At 35.1% G+C, this 27,190-nt stretch overlaps 1 protein-coding gene across 1 annotated transcript; it reads left to right on the top strand.

The window, feature by feature from the left end:
• The first annotated feature begins 250 nt into the window (after positions 1-250).
• On the top strand, positions 251-15,182 carry DNAJC25 (DnaJ heat shock protein family (Hsp40) member C25). Its single transcript, XM_074280882.1, has 4 exons — positions 251-713; positions 3,179-3,331; positions 11,341-11,811; positions 14,879-15,182. The coding sequence occupies exons 1-4, from the start codon at positions 342-344 to the stop codon at positions 14,999-15,001; spliced, it is 1,119 nt and encodes a 372-aa protein (XP_074136983.1). The 5' UTR covers positions 251-341; the 3' UTR covers positions 15,002-15,182.
• The last annotated feature ends 12,008 nt before the right edge of the window (positions 15,183-27,190 follow it).

Here is a 27,190-nt window from a genome sequence, read left to right as displayed (position 1 = left end):
GGGCGGGAATGAAGTGCAAAAAAGACTAGAAAGAGGAGGGGGGGCAAATTGTTGCTGGGGGATGGAGACATCTTTCTACTACTCCATAGCTGAACTACAACGGGTAAGGGCGGGGCGAGGGAACAAGTTTTTCCTCCTCTAACAACTGTTGCTAAGGCCATGAAAGTCCCGCCTCGCCACGTGGATCCTTCCCCCTCCTTCCGCGGGGGATGCTGACGTATAAAAGAAGCGCAGAGCCCGGAGCCAAGTCCGGGCCGTGGAAGCCAACGATGGAGGAGGTGGCTGCTAACGCATAAGGAAAGCGCCGAGCCAGGAGCCAGTCGGGGCCGTGAAAGCCAGCGATGGTGGCGGCGGCGCCCGCCGGGCGCCGGGATGAGGGGAGCGGACCCTGCAGCTGCAGCCGCCTGCCTCCCCCGACCGCCGCCTGGCCTGGGGCGGGGGGCCGGCAGTGGCTGCTGCTGCTGCTGCCGCTGCTGCTGCTGTCGGGCCGGGCCGGGGCGCTGGTGGAGGGGCTCTACTGCGGCTCGCACAACTGCTACGACGTGCTCGGGGTGAGCCGCAACGCGGGCAAGGCGGAGATCGCACGCGCCTACCGGCAGCTCGCACGCCGCCACCACCCGGACCTTGTGCGGCGCGAGGGTGCTGACGGCGAGAGCCTCCAAAGCGCGCAGGAGGCCTTCCTGCTGGTGGCTACTGCCTATGAGACCCTCAAGGTGAGCCGGGGCCGGGGCGAGGGCGGGGCTGCGGAGGGAGAACGGGGGGCGCCTGGGAAGAGGCTGAGCCGCGGAAAATCGTGTAACTTATCCGGCCGCCTAACCTTTCGCGCTTCTGCCCTGTCCCCTCATCCTGTGTAATCACAAACGCTTTCTTCCCCGAAGCCTCAGTTTTCTTCCCTGCAAAATGGGTTCGTCGGATCCTCGATTTCGAGCCAACAATAACCAGGAGTTTATCGGGGCGGTGGAAAAAGTGGATGTGGAGTCACGGGCCCTGGAACTAGTCATCTAAACTTCTTGTCACCGGGGAGCTAAAAGAGGACCTCGGAAGTTGGGAATTTAATCTCGCAAATGCTAATGCCTTCCCTCCGAGATTACTTACAGTTTATTCTGTCTATGCATTATATGTATATTTTCCCCAATACACTGAAATACTTAAGCGCAGACACCTTTTTTTGTTTGTTTGTTTGTTTGCCTTTTTTGCCCTTTTATCTCCAAGCGCTCAGCACAGTGCCGGGCCCATTTTTGTTCAACGGTTCAATGTCCAACTCTCGGTGACCCTGTAGACTGTTCTGGAGTTTCCTTGGCAGCGATGCCGGATTGATTTAGCATTCCCTTCTCCAGTGGAGAATAATGCCGTGAGGAGACGAGATGACTTCCAGGCCTCCATCAGTGTGTTAGTTTCTGATCTTGTCAATCCCTCATTTTACAAAGACCCTAAGTGACTTGTTTCACTCAACTCACAGGCCCGGGGATTCTGGGCGAAAGTCCCCAAGTCCCCTCCAGTTCTCAAATTCTTTGAAATCTTGACCACTTACCGCAATCGTAGGACTTTTTGAACCCCACTTTGCTTATCTATAAATTGTCAATGATAAAAGTTGTACCACTTACTTTTCTGAGTTGACCGTGCAAGGAAATCACTGTACTTTGGTGTTGGAATGCTGCTTTTAGGGGCAGCTAGGGGGCGCTGTGGATAGAGCACCAGCCTTGAATTCAGGAGGACCCGAGTTCAAATGTGGTCTCAGACACTTAACACTTCCTAGCTGTGTGACCCTGGGCAAGTCACTTAACCCCAGTTTGGGGTGGGGGGGGGGAAGAGTCCATGGAATGCTGCTTTTAATTAATGCTAATGAAATTGAGGGGTGTTTTTTTTTGTTTGTTTGTTTGTTTTAAATCTATCTTTAGGGGTTGGAAAAGGAGAGTTTTCCTGAATAGTGACTGCTTGGAAGATGAAGTTATAACTTAAAGTTAAATGACTTGTCCTGCTTGACAGCCATACGTGTCAGAGCTGGCTCTTGAACCATTAAGTCTTTTTGACTCTAGTTTGGTGGGTTCTCTATCCATTCTATTACCCTGCCTCTCTTGTAAGATACATTTTACTTGGGTTTGTTCATATAATAAAGTCTACATTCTTACATTTCTAAACTAACAGAGGGACTTTGGAATTGTAAAGGCCACCAAGAAAAAGGTTTTGTATGTTTTCCCCCTGAATTTCTTTCCCCACCAAAAAATTCCTTTCATTTTTCCCCATGCTTTCCGGTTTCCCTCAAACCACATTTTTCAACATAGTCCTCTCTTACGCCAACCTTTGCATTAAAGACTCTTTTGTACCAGTTTGGGGGCAGGGAGCCATAAAAGAAGGTACTTTTTATTTAATTATTTTTTTAAAAAATATTAACAGTAGTAGTGTGTTTTGTTTGGTATCTTTATCCTGGATATTTTGTAAGCTAATAAACAAAGTGAGAAGTTAGTTGAGGGGCAAAACCCAGTATTTGGAATCTGTTTCTGATAATTTTCTAAGCTGCCAATCAGTACAAGTTTTGCACAGTTCCCTGCTGCTTTTATTGTTTGAAATTAATTAGTATTTCTCAAAGTCTTAAAACTTTTTTTCTTTATTTGTGAACATTTAGAGTGTCAATATTCCAACTACTTGTTCTGATGTCCATTACGTAGGAATGGTCTACATTATGAAGCCCATAGGGACTGGGCTGTCAATTTGACCTTATAGATAAAATACTTGATGTGAAAATAATCCAGTCAGGTAACTCCAGAGCCATTCAACAGATTTTTAATAAACACTTCCTATGTGTTGGTTGGTGGTATTTTGGAGATAAAAAATAAAATGAAAACTGCCCTGCTGTCAAGGAGCATTATATTGAAGGATCTGATTATAAACAGATGAATAAAAAAAAAGCATAGTTGGAATTTAAACCCAACTTCTGAATTCAGATCCATTATGATGCCTTAAGGAAATTAATAATGTTGAATTCCAGGGGAATACTGATTTTCATATTCCCAGTATTTAGTATTCAACTTTAACAGAGGCTTAGTTTTAACATTTTAAAGTAATTTTGTTATATCAGTGAAAAATCAATGCTTATACCAGTTTATAAAATGTTCCAAATTTCACATTTTAGATAGTTGAAGGTCTAAATTGATAATATGTCCTATCTTGCATTTTGTAGGATGAAGAAACACGTAAAGATTATGATTATATGCTGGATCATCCTGAAGAGTATTACAGCCATTATTATCACTACTACAGTAGGCGGTTAGCTCCTAAAGTGGATGTCAGAATTGTCATTTTAGTCACTGTGTGTGCTATCTCCATGTTTCAGGTACAATTTTTTCTTTGAGCAGTTAGACAATATTGTTTTGTTTTGGAATAGATTCTTAAATGTATCTGTGTAAATTGTATATACAATTAAATTTATATTCAACTTTAGATTAAATTTTGCTTTTGTGAAAGAAAGATTCATTTATCCAGCTATTTAATTGAGTGTAAGTTATATTTTAAATTATAATTTTTAAATTATATTTTAAATTATAAAGAATAATTTTATTTTTTATTTTTGTTTTTTAACACTATACTTATTTCTCCTTAAGCTTGTATCCCTTTTCCCCTTTCAGCCCCAATGAATCTTCTTTGTCAAGAAAAACAAAGCCAGCTAACAAAATAGCTGTGTCTGATAATTTATACCACCTTCCACACTGAGAGGAATGGGTAACTCCTTAACAATTTTTCAGGACCAATGTTATTCATTACGGGTCATTCTGGTTAAACTGCTTTTTAAGTATTATGTTCAAATTCTTATAGTCAGAATCTTCCCTGACTGCCCAGTCTTTTCTTCTCCAGGTTTAATATCCTCAGAGTTTGTTGTTGTTGTTGTTTTTTAATCACATTGAGGCTCTTCTATATGTCTTTGTTCTTATTTGAACCTTCTTTAGATTTTCATTGTACTTATATGTGAACTTGAAGACTGAATATAGTTAAGTTACAAATGTGCTCTGACTACAGTAGAATAGAGGAGCTATCACCACTTTATTACTGAAAAGCTATGCCTTTTTAAATGTAGATCACCAGTATAATCATATTATATATCATATATGATACTCTTGATTCATATTGTGCCTCTGCCTAGCTACTTTTTCATAGAAACTACTGTCTAGCTATGTACACCTCCCTCTACTTATATTTTGTTGTTTTGAATCTCAATAAGAGATTTTTTTCCCCATTAATCCTTATTAAATTTAATCTTACTACATTTATCCTAGAGTTATACCCTGTCTAGATCTCTTAGGATCCTGATTGTCGTTTAGTGCATTAACTAGCATCTTTCTTTATGTCATCTACATGTTGGATAAGAATGCCATCCATTCTTTTATCCAAGTTAGATTACTAACATTACTAAGTAATGTATTAACATTTTTGTTGTTGCTAAAGCAATTAGGGTTATGTGACTTGGCCAGGGTCACACACAGCTAGGAAATGTTAAATGTCTGAGGCTGGATTTGAACTCGGGTCCTCTTGACTTCAGGGTCAGTGCCCTGTGCCATATAGCTGCTCCTAGTAATAAAAATTTTAAGCCACATAGTACCATGTACTGTTCTCTGGAGTGTTCTATTAGAGCTGTACTTCCAAATTGACATGGAACCATTAGGATTCCTTTTTGTTCTGATCTTTCCATCAGTTCTGGAGCCACCTAAGTGTATTATTGTGCAGTTCCATCTTTTCCATAAAATAACCAATGCTTTGCCAAAATCATTTTATAACTGTAATAGATTTTTTTTTCCAAAATCTGCCTTTATTACATTTTATATTTCATTGATCTATAATTTTTATAACCATGTTTTATGAAGTTAAGCTGTTATTTTTGATCACTAACCTTCTAAAAGTATATTCTAGAATTTTTTTAGTAATCAAAATCAAGTTCATTGATTTATTTATTTATTATTATTATTGTTTTTTTTGCAGATTATATTCTTTTTTTCTCTTTTTAAAATGACCTTTTTTCAGAATTATTATCAGTGGTCTTATTCTTTCTGGTCTCTGAAAGATTACTTGATATTGGTATAGCAGTCCTAACTTCTTAATTCTTCAAGTATTTCTCCAGGATGTAGGTTTTGTTGTCCAGGTAACTTTCATTGTCTCATCCATCTCAAGTAGAAGTGACTCCTCAGATTTTGCTCTTACCCTCAAAGCTTTTCTAAAAACCCTATCCTTTTTGCTGTCATTAGCTTTCTTCAATTGCCTCAGCTCATTCTGAGCCTGATTACTCCTCTCTCCCTCCAAATTCCCATCTATTCTATTCCAACAGCTAATTCTTCTCTTTTAGTGAGACTCGGATCCTGAATAGAAATCCTCATTAGGTCCTTCATCTAAAAAGATGAATTTATCATTATTGCAAGTCAAGATATTTTGCTTGGTACAGAGAAGAGTCCTTAAGCTTCCTTATCTGTAAAATGAGTAGATTGGATTATACGATCTTCTAAGATAGATCTTTTCTGAGTTAAGATTGTAGCAGGGTTGTGGTATATCTTTAGGCAGATAATTGTGACAGAATTAAAAATAATAATAATTAAAACATCCATTTAAATTTAATTTTTTTTAAAAGCCAAATTCTAAATTTAAGCAAGTTTGTTTTTTCTATTTCCATTAAGAAGTAGAAAATGTTTTTTTCTAATAATGGTGGGAAAAACAATCTCTGGCATAACTAACAACCTCTACACATTTTAATTTAGAATATTTTCTTTAGGAGGTCTATAGGTATAGCTGTTACCCCTTTCAGGAAATCTGCATACCCTTCTCAATACCTTTAAAGCATCTAGCATACTGTAAGAAGCCATTCTTCCATTTACATTAAAGAAAAATTTTTCCACTACGTTGATATGTGTAATCTATTGAAAGTTGCCTTTCAAAATGCCTTTGCAAATACTAGGGTCTTTAACAAGAAGCTTAAAAAATGTAAGTTTTGGGTTACTGAGTTTCTAAACTCATTTGCTTTGGGGAAATGGTTACTATTTTCAGGAGCTCATTTCATAATATTGAAACAGCTATTTCCTTGTCTCAGTTTTTTTTTTATTGTAATTTTATTTAATACTTTTTTCCTTTTAAAAAATGCATCCTAAAATATTTTTAGAATACTTTTTCTTCTGAGCACAGAAGAAAATCAGTCATGAAGTGTACTATTTTTTATTTATCTATTTGTTTGCTGAGGCAATTGAGATTGTGACTTCCCCAGAATCACACAGACAGGAAGTATTAAGTGTCTGAGGCTAGTTTTGAATTTAAAAAGAAATTAGGAACAGAAAAACAGGAGCTTCCCATTTAAGAACTAGGAGATAGTGTGATATAATTCAGAAGGTTCAGGTTCTGTACTCTGAGAACCTAGTTATCAAATCATTGTTCTGATACTTATGCGTGTGACATTTAGCGAGTCATTTAGCCTTTTGGGTCTCAGTTTCTACAGCTGTCAAATGAGGGGATTGTATGAGGTGTCCTTTGAAGCGTCATTTAGTTCTACATCTTATTTAGCAATCTCATTCCCATTTGACTTCCATAATAGAAATGTGTTTTTTAGTCCTAGATTATGAGTGCTGAAGTCACCTAATTTTAAAAATTGAATCATAACAAAGTTACAATTTAAGCAAGACATGTTGATTTTAATCTAGAGTCTAGCTGTGCTGTGTCACTTTTTTTTTTTTAAGTATCTTTAAAAAAAAAGAATAAAGTAGTTAATAGCTAATGAAGATATTGTAATTGGTATGTTTCATGTTTCTTTTGGAACTCTCATTCTCAGATATTGGGTAGAATTTAAATGATAAATTCTTCTTTGGATAGTTAATGCAATTGTATGATTTAAAATTGTCAAAATTGGAAAGTGATGTCTTCTAAGGGAATGTACTGTGAAGATCATTAATTCTCACTTTTGTGGAATGCAATAGAGGAACCTTTCCACCATAATGAAAACCTTAGTGTGTTAGAAGATTATTAGGTTATTAGAATAATTATTATAATTCTTTAACTCTTTCACTCAAACATTCTGTGTTTTTGTGTAATAAGTAAAATTCAAGGAAAAAAATCATGTCATAACTGAGTGTACCATATTAATTACCTGGAGAAGAGTAAAATAATGCATTTTTACATCCCATTCCCAAAGTATCTTTCCAGCCTTATTAAAACATGCAGTCCCTCCCCCCAAAACTCTTAGTGTAGGCAAACTGATCTTGTTCTTTTCTCAGCCAAAACATTCATCTCCCATCTTTGTGCCTTTTTCCTGCATAGGAATGCCAGAAAATGTACTCCTTCCTCACCTCTTGGAATTTCTCCGTTTCCTTCAATATTAAGTCCATAGGGCAAACATCAGGTCTTTCCTTCCCCCTACTCTAGTTACTTCTTTTTTTTTTTTTTTCCATTTTAATCTCCCCCATTCGAATATAAACCTTTTTTGAGGTAGAATTGGCAACAGATATAAATAAGTGGAATCTTCCCAAGAGTCTCTGATATTATATATACCTATTAAGGAATCTTGCATAATTTTTGGTATAGCCATGGAAGATATCATATTGAAAGAGTACATTTTAATTTAGTGTTTTGCTCTGCCAGATCAGTTTAAAAATAATAAACCTCAATAAGCAATAGGGAAGATCTTATATTCACCATATCTTTTTGTCGGTGTATGATGGTAAATTATATGCTCCACTGTGGAATATAAACACATTCAAGATAGTTTGCTTAGAGAACAAGTGTGGTGTAGCTCTTCAAAAATTTGTTACCAAAAAATCTTTGCATACATTTTTATTACTTGTCTTTAGTTTTCATCTTATTCTATGGGCAACAGTGTAGATAGTTGAAGGAGTGCATGATGTACCAAATTGCATGTGAGATCCCTTCTGTCTTTTGCTAGATTTATAATTCTTAAGTGACCTTGGGAGATTAACTCTGTCTCCATACCCATTAGTATTTTTCCGTTTCATAAGATAATTTTAGTCTCTGGCAATTTATTTACAATGGTTAAACTTATATGTGAAGTAATTGTAATAAATTCCATTCCTTTTTCCCCCTTCATGTCAGTAATGCAGCTAAATTGGTCAGGATGGAGTTTTTTAATTTTCACAACAAACTTTTTTTTCATTTTGATCTCCTAGCTTTGTCATCTTTGCTCTAACAAATTGGCCACATAATTAACAGCTCACTCGGGATTGACCCACGTGAGTAACAATCAGTCTTTTGTTTGTTAAAATTTAATCAATTAAAAATTTATGCTATTGCTTGGTTTTCACTATTTCTAGTACTTAACAGATTTCCTTCTTCAATGAAATATTTTAATGATGCACAGGTATAAAATGTCTGTGTGGTCTGGTCTTTTGCCTTTTTCTTTGTTCCTGAAACCTACTTTTCTCCATCCTAACTTATTTCCACTTTTGCATCACTGAGTATCAGAGTGTATATGCTGAGTTCTTCATAAAACTTTCCCTGCCAGTTTATTTGTGGCAAATAATTGCTGCACATGCTGCATAAAATTATTTCCACAGAGGTCATTTTACAAATGCTTATCATGAGCACTGCAATATGATATGATCAAATGTCCAGGGAACAATGTTTCATAATAAAACCAACTCTGCCAACTTAAATTTTGATTCTTTTGGAAGAACCCATGAACCAACCTACTACTTAGCTACAACTTCCATCTATTTGTTGTTAGTAGCTAGAGGGTCAAGATGGATATAGTTTGTTTTCTCTAGTTAATGTTCATTCATTGGGATTTGTGGCAAGGATCTCACATTTAGAATACCAAATTCCAAGTTAATATTTAAAAATAGTCTAAAAGTCATGTTTGTTAGAACCTTCTATCCTCTTTTCTATCTTTCTACCATCATTTTGGAAGCCTGTTTGGGTCCACATCAGACTGTAAGGATCTATTTATATTTTTCTTTGTTCTAAGTTCATATACAAATAATTTCATTGCCACGTGACTGGCATACTGGTTATGAGCCTCTTCAATTGCTTAGGCTTGATCCAAAGATAGCCAAGTCATTCTGTTGTTGGAATCATACTTAAAATTTCAGCATTTTGTCTCATGACATAGCCACTGGGAACCCTAAATCACCTCGATAGTACCTTGGAAGGGTAGAAGCAAGGTTTCATGGAGAACTTTGTGTTTTGTTTTGTTTTTTATTACTGTGTGGTAATATTCCATTGCACACATATGTCACAATTTTTCAGTGATTCCAAACCCTCGTTTTGAAGCAACTCCTTTTCTGTTTTCTTTGCTTGGTTTATAAGCTTATAAAGCTTATAAAAGTTTTTTTTAATGCATTTTTTCCCCCAATTTCAAGTTAAAACAGTTTTTAACATTTTTTTAAAGTTTTGAGTTCCAAATTCTGTTCCTCCATTTCCTCACCCCCAAAATGATAAGCAGATATGCATTGTACATGTATAATAATGTAAAATATTACCATATTAATCATTTTGTACAGAAAAACTTGAATAAAATAAAATGTATAGAAGAAAGAAAATGAAAATGCTTTGGTCAGTATTCAAACAATATCATTTCTTTCTTTGGAACCAGAAAGTATGCTTTAAAATTAGTTCTTCTGGATTGTCTTGGATCTTTGCATTGCTGAGACTATCTTAAGTCATTCTTAATTGTTCATCAAATAATGACTTACTATATATGTTCTCTTGGTTCTGTTCATTTGCATCAGTTCTTTTTTTTTTTTTTTTAATGTCTTTAGAAAATAAATTTAAGACTGGTATGGACTTTTTCTGGTTCTGCTCATTTCACTTTGTATCATTTTGTACAAGTCTTTCTAGGTTTTTCTCAATCTGCCTGTTCATCATTTCTTATTGCACAATAGTATTTCATTACACTCATAGTGTTGCTCCAATATTTTGCCACCATGAAAAAGGCTACCGTAAATGTTTTTGTATATGTAGGTCCTTTTTCCTTTTATGTGGTCTCTTTGGAATACAGACCTAGTAGTGGTATGGCTGGATCAAAGGGTATGAGGTTTTATAGTCCTTTGGACATAGTTCCAAACTGCTTTCCACAATGGTTGGATCAGTTCACGACTCCACCCACTTTTCTGTCAGTTCTTGCTACTATAAAAAATGAGGTTGTAAATATTTTTGTATATATGAGGCCTTTCCCTGTGCCTTTACTTCCTTGAATGTTTACCCATTCCTAATGAAAGATGTGTGTGTGTATACACAGTCTTATACACATTATTGATATCTTATATTTTCCCAGTTTTATCATTTGTTTATTTTTAGTATTTTTTAAAAATGTATTTGAGTTCCAAATTCTCTCCCCTAAAATCCCTCCCTGATCCATTGAGAAAGGTAAGCAATATGATATGTAAATGACATATGTGAAGTATGATACATGTGAAATCATGTAAAATCTTTCCAAGGAGTACATGTATTTTTGTGGCTTTTCCAGCATAATTTCTAGGTATGCTCCAGAATAATATGACTTTGTAGCTTCACTAGTAGATCTGTAGTCCTATTGCCTCTTCCAGTAGTTTGGAATATTTGGTCATTTTTTTACTAGTCTCTGAAACTTTTGGTGATTTGAAACACGATTTCATATTTCCTCTTGTGAAAACTGCTTGTTCATTGTGTTGAACATTTTTGAAAGTATCTTAGCCTTAAGGGAGAATGCTTATCACCACAGAATGAAATTGTTTGTGTGCTGGAAAAAATCTAATACTTATTTTACTTTTATCCTCTTTCTCCCATACGGGGAAGAAAAGAGAAAGAAGAGTGGTGTAATGGAAAGAGTATTGGATTTGGAGTAAGGGAGAAACTTGTTCAAGTCCTGCTTCTCACACTTAATTCTATGACCATGGTCTAGTCCAACCTCTCTAAAGCAGGGATCACTTTACAAACCTTTTGAAAGTATTTAATGAAATAAGGTATATATTATAAGCTAAGTGCTGCATGTTAGCTCTTATTGTTAGTGTTATTACTGTTATTCTATTTCTCTAGACTCTCTGGGGGCAATATGGTTTAATGGAAAGAGCTTCAGATTTAGAGAATCTGGGTTCAGATCTTAGCTTTAACACTTATGTCACTTATGTAAGTGTGTGACTTGGGAAAGCCAGTTAATGTTTTGTAGCTGTAAAACATATCAAGGTAAGTTCTTGCTGCCACTCATTGTTTATATATGAACATTTTTGAATGTTTGAAATTGGTCTTAATTTTGTCTTCCCATATGTGCAAGACTGTTTCTGTTTAATAGAGATGAATGGGTGATTTAGGTTACAATTTTGTGTTGCTTGATTTAAAATCATATAAAATGCAAGTAAAAGTGACTATATTTTCCTTGTTAAATATTTCTAGTTTTTCAGCTGGTGGAGTAGCTATAATGAGGCCATCAAATATTTAGCCACGGTGCCAAAGTATCGTATTCAAGCAACTGAAATTGCCAAGCAGCAAGGGCTGCTTAACAAAGCCAAAGAAAAAGGCAAAAACAGACGTTCCAAGGAGGAAATCCGTGAGGAGGAAGAAAATATCATCAAAAACATTATAAAAAGTAAAATAGATATAAAAGGAGGCTATCAGAAACCTAAAGTATGTGATATTCTGCTATTTCAGATTATTTTAGCTCCTTATCACCTGTGTGCATACATAGTCTGGTATTGCCGGTGGATTTATCATTTTAATATTAAAGGTCAAGAGTACGGAGAAGAAGAGAGGTTGTATCTCATACGTAAATATATGAAAATGTCAGAATCTCAGTTTGACAGTTTAGAAGATCATCAGAAAGAAACTTTTCTTCAAATGAAGCTGTGGATAAGAGAGAACTATGAAGTGAGTAATTTGAATTGCTTTGATAATTAATGTATTCTTTCATATTATAAGTAGAAAGATGCTTAATTTTCTTAAACTGTATAGTTATCCCTGCCACATTGAGGGGTTAGTGACATTGCACTCTTTCATATTAGAAAATCCTTAAATTTTTTTTACCTCCTTTTGTACCAGAGAAAAAGTCTGAGGAGTTATAGTATTAGAAGATAAAACATATTGATGTCATACAATACTACACATATATTTTATGCATTTCTGAGTTTCTAAGTGTTTCTGTGTAGCCTGCTGGTCTTCACGTATCATCACCAGCGTTTGCAAAATTCCCCCAAAGTTCCCATTCACTTTCTTATACCAACCCATGATATATTGAAACTGAGACAGGGAAAATCACTATGTGGAAGAAATAACTATTGGAAAAGAAGGTGTGTGAGGAGCTGGGGGGGGAGGGGCGCGAAACCAACTTCTTTTGCTACCTATATTTTTTCTTTATAAGATTAACTACAAATATTTTAGAACAGTTTTCATATAGTGTTATCCAACAGCCAAAAGGATTCTGAAAAATTCATTCTGGTCTGATTTCTCTGTGCCATTCATGGTTACCAAAACTGTAACAGTTAAATAGAAGCTGCCTTACTTAACAGTTTGCACAGGGAAGTGAATTAACCAGATTTTTCAGGCCTAATTCACTTTATCTGAACTGCATCAGTTTTGGAACCTGATATCAAATGTTTATTTTTAACAAAATGTAGTCAAAACAATGATTTTTTCATTTCAGAGTTAATGAAAGAAGTGGTTTGTACTTGCTGTGTTTTTTTAAAAATTTAAAATTTTTAAAAAATTTTGTTAGTGATTCTAAAAAGTATGCCTATACTTTATAGTGTTTCTGAAAACCCAGAGATGGATAATTACATTAAATTATTCCTTGAGAAGTTAAAGTTGCATTCATCAGGTGTTTCTTAAGCTCTTACTATATGCCAAACACTGTGTCCTCTGGATACAAAGAGGGAAAGCTCTTGTCCCAAAGAAACTTGGATTTTATTAGGGAAAATAGCATATATATAAAGTAATAGTTGTAAAATATGTACAAAATGCCTTCAGAAGTGGTTTTGAAGTTGAAGCCAAATCCCTAAATAGCTGTGAGCATCAGGATATGGTTGCTAGTTAGGAAATGACATTAGACCTGAGCTTTAAGGGTAGTGAGGGATTCTCTGCTGTAGATAAGGATGAAGTACATTCCAGGTATGGGGCATACGTTGTACAAAGGCATGGAGTCGGGATCATCAAGCAAGCTAGTTTAGTTGTAGCATAAACTTCTTGGAGAAGAGTAAAGGGCATAAAACCTTCCAAAAAAAAAAAAAAGTTGTAACTAGTTTGTAAAAGGTTTTCAGTTACCTGTAGGAGTTTAAATTTTATTAGTAGAAAGCTTAATTAGTAGCAAGCATTTTGGAGCACAGTTCTGCTCAGTATACTCTGCAGGATCATCGCTCACATCTTATCCCCCATGCAAAGGACACCCCAGGGCCTTCTCTCTCTACAACCTCTCTTTTGGTCTTTTCATTAATTCCTATGAGTTGAATTATGCTACTAATTAAGCTTTTTTTCTTCTTGGAAAAATACCTGTGATTTTCTCTATCCTCGGTTTCTTCATCTATAAACCGAGATCATTAGAATGCTATTGTTTTAAGTGGTTGAATAAATGTATATTTTAAATATGAATGTAGCATAGCAAAACCTTAATTTGAGTGAATTACCTGTGATTTTGTGGTTTCCCAATTTCTGGATAATGTTTACTTGAAGCAAGGATACTTATGTTCTCTAGTTCACATATACTTAGTGTGATATAATGATGTAATCACTCTAGTTGGCATATATTTAGTGTAATGTAATGATGTTATCATACTGAGGTATTTAAGGGCTGAGAGGACTGGAGAGGAGAGCTCAAGCTGGAGCTCAGACCCAGACACTGACAGAGAAGACACAGATAAGGACTTAGACACAGAGGAGACAGAAGCAGATCTTCTTAGTGGTCTCCTGCCTTTTTCACTCCTCCACCTAAGACCAAGATTCGCCCAGAGATCCTCCAGAGAGCTAGTCTGGACATTGCAAATTATGTACATTAAGAATATATTTCAACTTTTAAGTGTATAGAGCAAGTGAAATGTAGAATTGTAGAATGTTTTAGCATGTTAAATATGTGTTTAACAAATAGATTAAAAATAAGGTATAATTAGCTCATTGTTTATATATTAGTGAATTTTTCTGAGCTTATCCTTTGAAGTAGTTAAACATCTCAGTTCTAGTCTCTCATACTTTGTCTTATTAGGGACACTTAGTTATGCCAGGAAAAAAAAAAGGGGGCACTTAAAAAAACTGTTCAAAAGTGCCATTTTTGTTACACTAATTAAAACAGAAAAGTCATCAATTAAACATAGAAACTATTAGTTTGGTGGTGGGAAAAGCATAGTTCCTCTTTAATGACTTAGCCAAGAAAAAAGAAAATGTTTAAATCTTTTAAAATTTGGATTTCATGTTCCATCAGTGAACAAAAGACAAAAGTCTTGATATGAAAAGTTAGAAAGTTTTATGTTCCCCTTACTAGGGAATTACTTTTATAAAATAGCCTTGCCTTTATTTTATTTACAATGCTAAAGTGTACTTTGGAAGTACTTGGTGATCTCTGGTTAGAGAGTCTTTTAAAACAAATATATCTGTTGCAAACTAGATTAGTTTTTTATAACATGCTAAATTAACTATGATCAATTTTTAAGACCCTGGGTTCTCAAAAGCTAGGCTGGTGGATTATAAATTGCAAAGGCTTCAGATACTACCTCAGCATCAGACTACTTCACAGTGGAAGCTATGTGGCTCTGTAGTTTATTAGATCTAATTGATCCCGAAATGATCAGAAATACAAAGGAAGTGTGGAGGAGGCATTCATGTCAGAATGTTGATAGATACATCAGAGTTTTGAGTTAAATTGGTATCTTACTATTTGTGATTAGGGAAGTCACTTCATTTGGGAAGGGGTCCCAGGAATAGGCTGTTGCTCATTTTGTGTGTTTCTGTGCAGCTCTACAAACAGGAACAAGAGGAGGAGCTAAAGAAGAAAAAGGCAAATGACTCTCGTTGGAAGAGATACAGGAGATGGATGAAGAATGAGGGACCTGGGCGATTAACTTTTGTAGATGACTAATGATTGCTGGAATTCTGTAAACCAAACCACAATGATTATAAAATTATTTTTCACAAGAGAATTATTTTAGAAAATCCATCCATTTATTTTCAGTAACATCTAAAATTCAGGAAGCATCTGATTGAATGAAACAATGTGAAGTCTGAAACATACATAAACTGTATTAATAAGACATTTTAAAGAATGGTGTTTTTAGTATTTATATTCCACGTGAGTCTAGTTCTTTCTGTTAAATCCTTATGCTATATCTTCTATCAGATACCATTTAAAGACTTGACTGTTATGTACAGTTTTCCATTCTTAGAACTTTTCTTGCTTTTCTCTGTTATGTTACTCATTTCTCTTCTCTAATCTCATATTTTTCATGGAATTTTACTTTAAAAAAAAAAAAAAAGAAAGAAAGAAATCACAATTGCAGTTAATTACTGGTTTGTAAATTTGTCCAAAAATCTCTCCAGGAGAGTAATTCTTCTAACGTATCTCTTTTATTGCAATCATTAAGGATTGAAATGTGTTTAATTTTAAAAATCTCTCCAGGAGAGTTTTCTGTTATCATGTCCTTGTAACATGGTTTTTATTGCATTTGTTATATGATTCTAAATGTGATCAGAAACTCTCCAAGAGAGTGATTCTACTCTCATGTCCTTGTAGGATGACCTTTATTACAGTCATTATAAGATTGTAAGTCTTGGAAGTAAGTCAAAATCAAAAGTAAGCAAAAATCTCTAAAAGAAGGTAAATTGATCTTTATTGTAACCATATGACTTGATTACTTCTGTGCTAAAAATGTATGATAAAAAAAAAATATGCTTCTTCAAAAATGAAAATATGGAATACAGAGCACAAAGTTTCCCTTAAAATTCTGAAGCCCTTAAGATATAGGGAATCATGTTTAGTTATGATCACTGACTTAAACATTTTGAAAATAGTGAAATCAGGAGGTGCATGAACGTGTATCAGTAATATTAACAGGGTATCAATATTATGTGGTAGGCTGCAGAACAATGAAATAAGTTGGCTGCACTGGAAATTCCTTTTAAAAAAAACAAAAAACTTTTTGTGTATGAAAGTGAAAGTACTTGTTTGGTAACAGCCCAGAACATAGAACTTTAGTAACTGTGGCATGTAATCTTGCACTAAAATGTCAGTACACCTTCATCAAGGTAAGCTGATTCTCTTGTTAAAGGGTTTATTTCTTTGCTTTATATAAATAAAATGGTTTGTTACATCACAGCTTGATTTGTTTGAAGTTCTAAATTAAGATAGTCTATTTTTTTAAATTAAAGAAATTAACAGCACCGAAGTGAACAATATATAGCTAAACAAAATAACAAATTACAGAATTTCAGAGTTGGAAGGGAGGTCAGAAGCCATCTGGTCTACTTGGATCTTAAAAAGGATACCCTTTGCAAAATCTCTGAAAAGAGAGAAACTTACTACCTCTTCAGTAGATTTTTAGGAATTTTTCCCTTACATCAATTCCCAGTTTTCATCTTTGCATTTTCTACCCTGTGCTTCTATTTCTTCTCTCTCAAGTCAAGCAAACTAAGTCGGATCCTTTTTCTACACATTAGATTTTCAGGTACTTTAAAGAATGTCATTTCTCTTTTGAGCCTCCTCTTTGCCAGCCTACATTATGCCTAACTCTTTCACTTTAACATGTCCTTGTAGGATGACATGACAAAAACTAAAAGCTCTTCCCCGTCCTGGTCCTGTTTTGGACACTATCCAGATGATCAATGTGGTACTCAGAACTACACAAAATACTCCTGATATGGTCTGACTGGACCAGAGTACAAGTGGAATTATCTAATTCTTCAATACTAGACCTCTCTCCTCACAGCCCAAGATTGCTTTTTGCTCTCTTGACTGCTAAATAACACCATTAACCAAATGATTACCATTATTGAGCTTGTAACCTGCTAAAGTCCTTAGATATTTATTCATAGGTATTACTCTCTAGCCATATACCTTTGGAAGTTTTTTTTTTTTTCCAACTAAATAATACTTTTTACTATTCTCTATCACATTTCAGGTTACTAGATTTGATTAATAGACATTCCACCTTATTGATATAATTTTGAATCTATATTTGTGTTATTTAATGTGTTAGCTGTTAGCACTTTTATGCCATATGGGAAAATTTGATCAACTGTGCCATCTATATCTTTCTCTAAGGCATTGATGAAAACATTAGTAAACAGTATACAGGGCCAACCACAGTTCCCATTCCTAGGGCCCTCCTCTAGAATAGTGGTTCTCAATGCGCAGGGCAAGGATTCCTAGAGTTCCTCGAGACTTCCACAAAGCCTGTGAGTTCAAAACTATTTTCATAATGATATTAAGGCATTTTAGTTTCTAATATAGTAAATATCAATAAACTTAACCCGCATTTGTTTTATTTTGAAAACATAAATATAGATAATTTTCAACATTCACTCTTGTGAACTTTGTTCCAATTTTTTTTCCTTCCATTCTTACCCCCTCCCCTAGATAGCAATTAATCCAATATATATTAAACAAGCAATTCTTCCATATATATATTTCCACAATTATGCTGTACAAGAAGAATCAAAAAGGAAAAAATGAGAAAACAAAATACAAGCAACAAAAAAGTGAAAATACTATGTTGTGATCCACATATTGTCCTAGGTCCTCAGTTTTTAAGACCAAGAGACCAAGAAATTTGAAGGTTGCTGCTCTAGAAGTTGACATTTAACTACTAATAATTGCTTTTAGTGTCCTGATATTCAGCAAGTTTTATTTACAGTTATCTAGTATTTTTGTTAAAACGTAGGTCAATTATATTTACACCATTACCCTCATATGCCAGTAATATGCCAGTTTTGTTAATTCTATCAGAAAAGGCACTAAGATGAGTCTGGCATGATAAGGTTATTACATGATAGAAAACAAGATAAAACTTACTTTAACAATATTGGTAATAATTGCAAAATGCTTAGGAGGAAAGGTTTATTATGGCTTTATTGTTTTTTATAGACCTGGGAAAATTAGAATGGAATGGGCAGAGTTAACTGCAAAGAGAATATTGTTTTGTAGAAAGCTAAAAAAATCTATAAAAAGCTACCAAAAAAAAAAGCTAAACTAGTAAATTTTAGGTAAATACCTTCCATATGTCATAAATTTTTGTAAAATCAGTAATCAAATATTGACTTGAATTTAGTGTTTTTAATAAATTGTTTACTATTATGTTAAATTATACTGAATGTTTTTAGAAGTTTTAACTGTAACATGAGTATTAATAAAGTGCTCCTGTTTTAAGGCAAGAAGTAAATATTAGGAGCTCTTCTATTTCTGGTAAAGTTTTCAAAGTTATTTATATAGTGTGACTCTTGTGTTTTATCTTAGTTATGGAGAGAGCTATGGGATTCTGATAGGTTAATATGGATTCAAAAATTTTAATTGATTTATGACATTTTTTGAAAATATGTGTAAGGTGCTGTATCTCTTCTACCTTCTTTTGAAACCTTAGCTTTGGATTAAAAAGAATAGTTCTACTCATAAAAGGACTATTCTCTTTCATAGTCTTCCCTGTGCCCCAGTTCATTTCATAAGACACAATCACAGAACTAAAAAAAAAAAAAAAATCCCTAACATTTATAGAGTGCCATTAGATTTTGCAAAGCATCTTGCATGTTATTTCAGCTTCATCATAATGCTGCGATCTGGGGACTACAAGTATCCCCATTTTGCAAAAACTGAAGATTCAGAAGTTTGAGTGACTATATCCATGTTACTATGAGGCCTTATAGGTTGTTGATGCATTGTTATTTTAGATCTTTTGGCAGGTTTGCATTTCTTTTTTAAATAATAGTTTTTAATTTTCAAAATATATGCAAAGGTAGTTTTCAACATTTACTGTTGCAAAACCTCATCTTCCAAATTTTTCTCCCTCCCTTTACCCCTTCTCTAGATAGCAAGTACTTCAATATATATTAAACATGTTCAATTCTTTTATACATATTTCCACATTTATCATATAGAAGAAAAATCAGATCAAAAAGGAAAAAAAAATTAGCAAACAAAAAAGGTGAAAATTGTGATCCACATTCAGTCCCTACAGCCCTGTCTTATGATGTAGATGGCTTTCTCCATCACAAATCCATTGGAATTAGCCTAAATCACCTTATTGTTGAAAAGAGTCACCATCCATCAGAATTGATCAATCACATAATTTTGTTGCTGTGTACAATGTTCTCTTGCTTCTATTCAATTCACTTAGCATCAATTCATGTAAGTCTCTCCAGGCCTTTCTGAAATCAACCTACTGATCATTTCTTACAGAAAAGATGTTAGGAGTACTAGGTGAGAACTCGGGTTGTCTGGATAGTGACAAGGTGAGAATTCAGGTTGGACAATTACAAGGTGAGAACTCAGGTTGACTTGATGGAAGGAGCAGGCTCATTGGATTAAGTGACTTGCCCACCCAGCTAGCTCAGACTGGAGCGGGAGTATTAATCCAAGGCCACAGAATCAACGAAGCTATTCATATGAATTTTGAGAAACCACTTCTATCAAAAATAAGGACCAAGATGTTCCAATATTCCATAACATTCATATACCATAATTTATTCAGCCAATTTCCAATTACTTGTCACTACAAAAAGCTGCTACAAACATTTTTGCACATGTGCGTCCTTTCCCCCTCCCTTTTTAATGATCTCTTTGGGATACAGACCCATCTACCATCTTTAAAAACCTCCAAAAAAAATTGAAAAGGATTTTGAGAGCCCATTATGCACTGCATTGATTTCCTTATCTCATACTAGTAAAAAGTAATATTCAATTTAAATCCATCCTTCTGTACTTTAAATCCATTCCCCTTTTTTGCCCTTCTAGTGAACATAGTGAATATCCATAACTGTTCATTGTTACATTACAATGACCCTTTATATATCTTAGGTTTCATTATGACCAACCCGTGAACTTTTCTCTAGCTTTGTAGGATTTAGAACTAGGAGATTGGAGTTCATCCAGTTTAACTACCTCAATAAGTCCATTCATTATAGTCTTTCAAAGTCTTCAGTTCTTAAGCCTATAATAATTCAGATTATTCCTTTTTAGGTTTATTTTTATTATTGTATGTGGAAGCCCATAATTTTCTGTCATTGTCATTTCTGTTTAAACATTTTTAAGTGAAGATTAAAAAAAGAAGCAAAAGATAGTCCCTGACATCAAGGAACTCCAGTCTAATGAGGAGTGAGGGAGGAAGAGACAAGACAATATGTCCAAGCAATCCACATAGAGGTTAGAAAATAAGGGAAGGCGCTAGAATTAAGAATTACGAGAGAATTCCTATAGAAAACAGGGTTTTAGTTAGGACTTAAAAGCAGCAAAAAATATAGGCAGAGATAAGAAGAGAAAATATTCCAGGCATGGGAGACACCAGAGAAAATGCCCAGAGCTCAAAGATGGAAGTGTAATGTCTTAATTGCCTAACAGCCCAGATTAAGAAGATTGAAAAGGTTGAGGGGGGTTAGGTAATAAAGGGCTTTGAATGTCAGATCATTTGTATTTGTCAGTAATAGGGAGCCACTGAAGTTTACTGTGTTCAGAGGGAGGGAGAAGAATTTGTGACATGATTAGACCTGCACTTTAGGAAAATTGCTGAATAGAGCTGAATAGTGGCTGAATAGAGAATGGTTTGGAGTGGGAAGATTCAAGGCAAGCATTTCTTCCAGTAGGCTATTGCAATAGTCTCGACATGAGATGATGAGGGTCTATCCTAGAGTAGTGACAATGGAGAGAAGATGATGAAAGATGTTGCAAATCAGAGAAATTTGTAGGTCTTCACAACAGATGGGGTATGGAGGATGAGAGGTAGTGAGGAGTCAACGATGACATCTAGAGCCTCAGGAAGATGATGGTGCTCTCAACAGTAATATTGAAGATAGGAGGAAATGGGAAGGGTTTGGGGGACATGGAGTATGGTTTTGGACATCTTGAATTTTAAGATTTTTACTGGACATATCCAGTTTGAGATATCTGAAAGGCAGTTGGAAATCCTGCCTTAAGCTGACCTTTAGAAGTTAGCTTAAAAGTTACAACTGAATAAGTAGATCTGACAACATAGAGATGGAAATTAAGTCCGTGGGAATTGATGAGATAACCAAGTCAAGTAGTATTGAAGAGAAGAGGGCCCAGGACATATCCCTTTGAGACATCTCTGTTTAGAGGATGTGATGTGTGAAGATACACTAAAAGAGAGAACTAAGAAGTCAGGTGCCCTGAAAACCTAGTGAGAAGAGTGTCAAGGAGAAGAAAGTGATCAACAGTGTCATAGGCAGCAGAGTGGTCCAAGAGGAAGAAGATTGGGAAAAGGCCATTGGATTTTGGTGATGAAGAAATCATTGGTAACTGGAGACAACAATTTCAGAAGGTAGACAGTAAAGAGATTAAGAAAAGAATGAGAGGAGAGAAAGTGGAGGCGCCTTTTGTAGATGATCTTTTTAAAGAATTTAACCACAAAGGGGAAAAGAGATATAATGATCTTTCAAGGTGACTCCATTCCTGCCTGAACCTTTAGTTGCTATCAATTATACTTTCAACTACACATGTTATGATAAAAGACAATGAACATTTGTTAAAATTAGAGATAAATCTGAGCCATGTTAAAAGTATTAGATATGCATTTAGAAAATAATTCACTTTGCCTTTGTAAAATCCAAGGTCAAAGCCTTAGAGATATTTTTCTTGGAAGATGCTATCAAAATGGAATACTGCAAGCCTCATAAAAGTGACTGATAGCCCCACATTTAAAGTTCAGAGGAAGTTAGACAAGTTTGACTTTTATTTGACATTTATCACAGATTCTGTAGTCATGGGGTAATTAAAACAATTCTTGGAGTCAAAGAGACAGGAATTCTATTTCTAATACTAGCTTTGTAATTATGGGCAAATTACTTAACCTTTTTGAGATCCAGTGTCCATATCTATAAAATGAAGATTAGTAATGCTTGCACTGAAGGTTATTATGAGGCAATAACTACATAAACTACAAAACACTGCAAATGTGAACTATTACAAAATTAGCTGTAGTTTTTGCCTACTGATAATGGCATCTGAATTTTATAACTACTCCCCTATTCCTAAAATTCAGATGCCATTAGCAAGATGTTAAGGTTATCCTTAAACTTAAATAATGGAGAAGAACAAATCTTCCTCATAATCTTCATTCAACTAATCTAGAGAAAGGACTAAGTTTAGGTTGTTTGCAATTTAAAAAGCAAACACCAACAGTTGGTGAAATGGACAGCCCGTGAGCCTGATAAAGTCTCTTACTCATCAGATATATTCTTTTTGTGTTAAAGGGGTTGGTTGCAATTGAGGGGGAAGGCAAAGATATGGAGAGGTAATATTTACAGGCTAATAAGTAAAAATATCTGCAAAGCTAAGCTAGTCAGCAAATCCACACAAAATGTAACTTTAGCATTTACTAAAATTAATGAAGGACTGAATAACCCAATTATGTCTTTTCAAATAAGAGTTAGAAATATGTTTTAGAGATTCTTCAGTCTGAAAAAAAAATAAAGTTATCAGGAAATAATTGACAGTTTAAAAAGGAAAATATGCATTTAAACATCAAATTCCAAAACAGTGGCTACAGTATAATTTGAATTATACTCTATACAGCAGATGGAGTAGATAACTTTATGGAATTCTTAGCCTATGAGGCTAAGTCTAAAAGAATTTAGATAAATTTGTGATTGACAAAGCTATAAATGGCAGTAATATATTAAAAATGTTAAATAATAGCATTGATCATGTGCTAAATACTTTAAAATTACTCTCATTTGATCCTCACAAGGACCCTTTAAGTTAGTTGCTATTATCTCCTTTTTATAGATAAGGAAACTGAGGCAAACTGGTAAAGTTATTTATCTAGGGTCACATAGGTCCTCCTGACTCGAGGTCTGGCACTGTTTCTATTGTACCTTAGCTGAAACTAACAGAAGCTGGATTCTATATCTAATTTTTAAAAGAATAGACATGGCTTCCTATGGCAGACCTATTGGTGTTAAAGGTGCATGAGCTTGTTGGTTCAATAACTTTGGGATAAATTGGTGATCCTGAAAAATATAGGTTTTGTGCCCACCAGTGCCACTTGAAATCGCTCATGTGTTCCCATAACTAAACCTCTTTCCAGTGTAGACTCTAGTACTCCTGGACTAATAGAAAACCATGGCCATATTGGATCCAGATTTCTCATAATATAGATCTTTTTAGTAGTAGGGGGGACTATTTGTAAAGCTTTCAGCCATACTAGTCTTCCTTTGTTGGGAATAATTGCAACTGTTGCTTCTGTCCTTGGCCTAATCGTGATTAGGACCATTCTTGGCTACTGAGTTCATTGGCTATGACTCTAATTCATTATAATTCCTATTTATATATAATGTTTCTTGATGATCAGCATAATTTATAGGAATAGAAGAAAGAACAGCTTGGATATAGGGATAAAAGGGAAGTAAAAAATTTAAGTTAAGTTTGTAATCATGTATTTGGGATTCAAAGGTGTGAACACAAAGTTTCCTTTGTGACTTAAATTAATAGAATTTGGTATGGCTGGAGATAGGTATTTTGAGGGAAGAGGTACTTGGACAAACATCAACAATAATGTTCCAGGCACTGGTTAGTCTTGGACATACAAAGAAAGCTAAAAAGGACTCCCTGCTCCCAAGTTTACATTTGAACACAATATTATTCATTTTCCAAGAGGATCAGTGACATCACAGAGTGATGTCTTGACTTTCACATGAATTGGATTTAAGTGAAGCAGAGTTGTAAAGAAAACAACATGTAAATAAATATATACAGAGTAGATGGAACATTGCCCTAGACTCCATCTTTCAGAATCAGAGTGTCAGAGATGGAAGAGAACCCAAATCTGGGGTTTTTTTAACCTTTTTTTTTGTGTGTCATGGATTCCTACTCTCTGCATGGCAACCTCATGCAGCCTTTGGACCCCTTCTTAAGAAAAAAAAAAGTCTTCAAATGCATATAATAAAATACAAAGAATTATAAAAGAAACCAATTATGTTGCAATGCAATTAAAATGGGCAGCTAAGAGGACAGTGGATAGAATTTGGGATCCAGAGTCAGGAAGACCCATCTTCTTGATTGGGCAAGTCACTTAACCCTATTTGCCTCAGTTTGCTCGTCTGTAAAATGAGCTGGAGAAGGAAATGGCAAATCATTCTAGTATCTTTACTAAGAAAACCTCAAATGGATTCACGAGGAGTCAGACATGACTGAAATGACTAAATAATAAAACAGTTAAAATGTAGTTTTAAAAATATATTTCCATATTAGTCACATTGTGAAAGAAAAAATAGAATAAAAGGGAAAAACCATAAGAAAGATAAAGCAAGCAAACAAAAAAAGGTGAAAAGAGTATTCTTTGATCCATATTCAGTCTCCATGGTTCTCTCTCTGATGTGAATGGCATTTTTTAAAAAAAGCAAACAACTTCACAGATCTCAGGTTAAGAATCCTCTTTCCCTAGAGGCCTTCTAGTGCAATCCATAACCAATTGAGAATCTCTTCTGTGATGGTCCCACTGAGAAGTATTGTTGTACTTCATTCTGGACACTATGCCTTAGTTTGGACATTAATGAACTGGAGCATTTCCAGAGGAAGCTGACGGGGATGGTCAAGCAAGAAGACTAGAAACCTTGCCATATAAGGATTCATTGAAGATCCTATGGAAGGGATCTTCTTATGCAAGTGGAAACACCTGCATCTATCTACCCTTCTCAGCTGTAAAGAATTCCAGTCTTCTGACAACTATACTAAAGTCTAGATCAGGAGTTCCCATCCAGCCCAGCAAACAAGCAATTTATGGAGGCACTTATCAAGAGAGTAGAAAAGAGAGGCTTTCTCTCAGTTTCAGTAAGAAGGGCTGCTAATGGGAACATTCAAGTGACCTGTGATTAATGTTTGGTCCCTATCCAGAACATCTACAATAACTGCCATTTAAATAATGCTTTTAAAATCTTCAAAGTATTTGCAGACATTTTCTCATTTGAACCTGCAGTTGCTCTTCAAAGGAAGTACCACAATTACTATATTCACAGCTAGTAGTTAATGACATGAGGTCACACCACCTAATCAGTATCAGAAGTAGTATCATTTGATTCCTTGTCCAACATGCTCTATCCACTAATCAGTACTTCCATAGATGGAGGCTTATAGCTACTCTCAGGGCTACACTCTTGACTCTTCCAGCTTTTCTCTATCAAGACTCAGAAATAGCTTCTGTTCCAGAGCTCATCCTAGTCCTGGAATTCACATCTTAAATACCCTATAGCTAGGTGGCTGCAGTGGATAGAGACTGGGTTTAGAATCAAGAAGGAAGTTCAAACCCAGGCTTAGACACTTATTAGCTATATGACCCATGGGCATGTCACTTAGTCTCAGTTTCCTTATCTGTAAAATGAGTTGGAGAGGGAAATGCCAAACCATTCCAGTATCTCTGCCAAGAAAACTCTATATGGAATCACAAAGAGTCAGACATGACTGAATAAACAAAAAACGGAAGAAGGATCAGACTTATTGTGAATAGAGGGCAGAACTAAGGGGAAATAGTGAAGAAGTGACATAAGGAAAACTTTGTTTTCTCAATAGTATTTTCGTGTGTGTGTGTGTGTGTGTGTGTGTGTGTGTGTGTGTGTGTGTGTGTGTGTGTGTGTGGCAACTGAGATTAAGTGGCTTGCCCAGGATCACACAGCTAGCAAGTATTAAGTGTCTGAACTCAGGTCCTCTTGATTTCAGAGTTGGTGCTTTACCATCTAGCTGCTCTCAATTTTATTTTCCCAAATACATGCAAAGATACTTTTCAACATTCATTTTTGTAAGATTTTGGTCCAATTTTTTTCTCCCTCTCTCCCTTAGTTCCTCTCTCTCCAAGACAGCAAGCAATCTAATATAGGTTAAAAATGTGCAATTCTTTTAAACATATTTCCATATTGTTGTTACCCAAGAAAAAAGATAAAAAGTCACAAGAAATAATAAGCAAACAAATGAACAATAAAAAGGTGAAAATGCACTGCTCCAATCCACACATATTCAGTCTCTGTGGATGCAGATGGTGTTATATAAAGAAAAATTTTTTAACAGTAGTCCTCAAACTTTTTGGTCTCAGGACCCCTATATACTCTTAAATTATTTAGGACTTCCAAAAAAGCTTTTCTTTATGTAGATTATATCTATTGATATTTATTATATTGGAAATTAAAACATCTTAGTGTTATTTTGAAAAGTTTTGACCTTATGTTTCCTCTGGGAGGATCGCAGGGGTCCTTGAACTATAAGAATCACTGAATTAGAACTTTCAAGAGGTTTTTGAGCAAGCTTGTTGATTATGTTATACAGAGAATTGTTCAAATTTGGGTTGAGCTAGATAACCTCTGAAGTCTCTTCTAAACCTAACAAATAGGCTAAAGGACTTGAAAGTGAATGGTAAACTACTGGGATATGGAATTTCATTAATACAGGGAATTCTGTCTACCCCTGCTGGCTTACACCTTCTCCTCCATGCATAATCCTAGAGAGTTGTCTAGAGTTCAGCTTCTTAAACTGTTGTTCACTCTTATATGGGGGTTTTATAGTTGAATGTGGAGGTCTTGATAATATGATTTATTATCAGTAAATGTTTGATTTGAATACCTACTTTATATACATATATATATGTATATATAAATTTCTCAGGTGAAAAGGGGTAGTGAAAGCATGATAAATGTGGAAATACATTTAGAAGAATTGCACATGTTTAACCTATATCAGATTGTTTGCTGTCTGGGGGAAGGGAGGAAAAAGGTAAAAAAAGGTTTTGCAAAGGTGAATGTTGAAAATTATCTTTGCGTGTATTTGGAAAAAATTAAATACTATTTTAAAAAAAAAGATTAAATGGATCATAAAAAACCCAACTTTCTCTTAAAAAAAAAAAAAAAAGAGAGAGAGAGAGAGAGAGGGTCTCCAGTAGAAAAAGTTGAAGAAGCCCTGGCTTAGAACACTGTGAGGTTAAGTAACAGGGTCACACAACCAGTATGTGTTAGAGGCAGTACTTAAACCCAAATGATCTTTCTAACTGACTCTAGGTAAACTATTTGTATTATTATGACTATTAATAGGATCAACCAGGGCTTCTGAGAAAAGGAGGGGAAAAAAAGA

The sequence above is a fragment of the Sminthopsis crassicaudata genome, chromosome 1 (assembly GCF_048593235.1).
Source record: "Sminthopsis crassicaudata isolate SCR6 chromosome 1, ASM4859323v1, whole genome shotgun sequence".
Lineage (NCBI taxonomy): Eukaryota > Metazoa > Chordata > Mammalia > Dasyuromorphia > Dasyuridae > Sminthopsis > Sminthopsis crassicaudata.
Note: the sequence above shows the minus strand (reverse complement) of the source record. Positions and strands in the feature narration are given on the sequence as shown.

What these genes read in the sequence shown, in the direction of transcription:
- DNAJC25 (XM_074280882.1), top strand. Translation starts at nt 342, where the DNA reads ATGGTGGCGGCGGCGCCCGCCGGGCGCCGGGATGAGGGGAGCGGACCC. An exon ending in GTGCTATCTCCATGTTTCAG is followed by an intron (nt 3,332 to 11,340) that starts GTACAATTTTTT and finishes AAATATTTCTAG; the next exon opens with TTTTTCAGCTGGTGGAGTAG. An exon ending in GGATAAGAGAGAACTATGAA is followed by an intron (nt 11,812 to 14,878) that starts GTGAGTAATTTG and finishes GTTTCTGTGCAG; the next exon opens with CTCTACAAACAGGAACAAGA.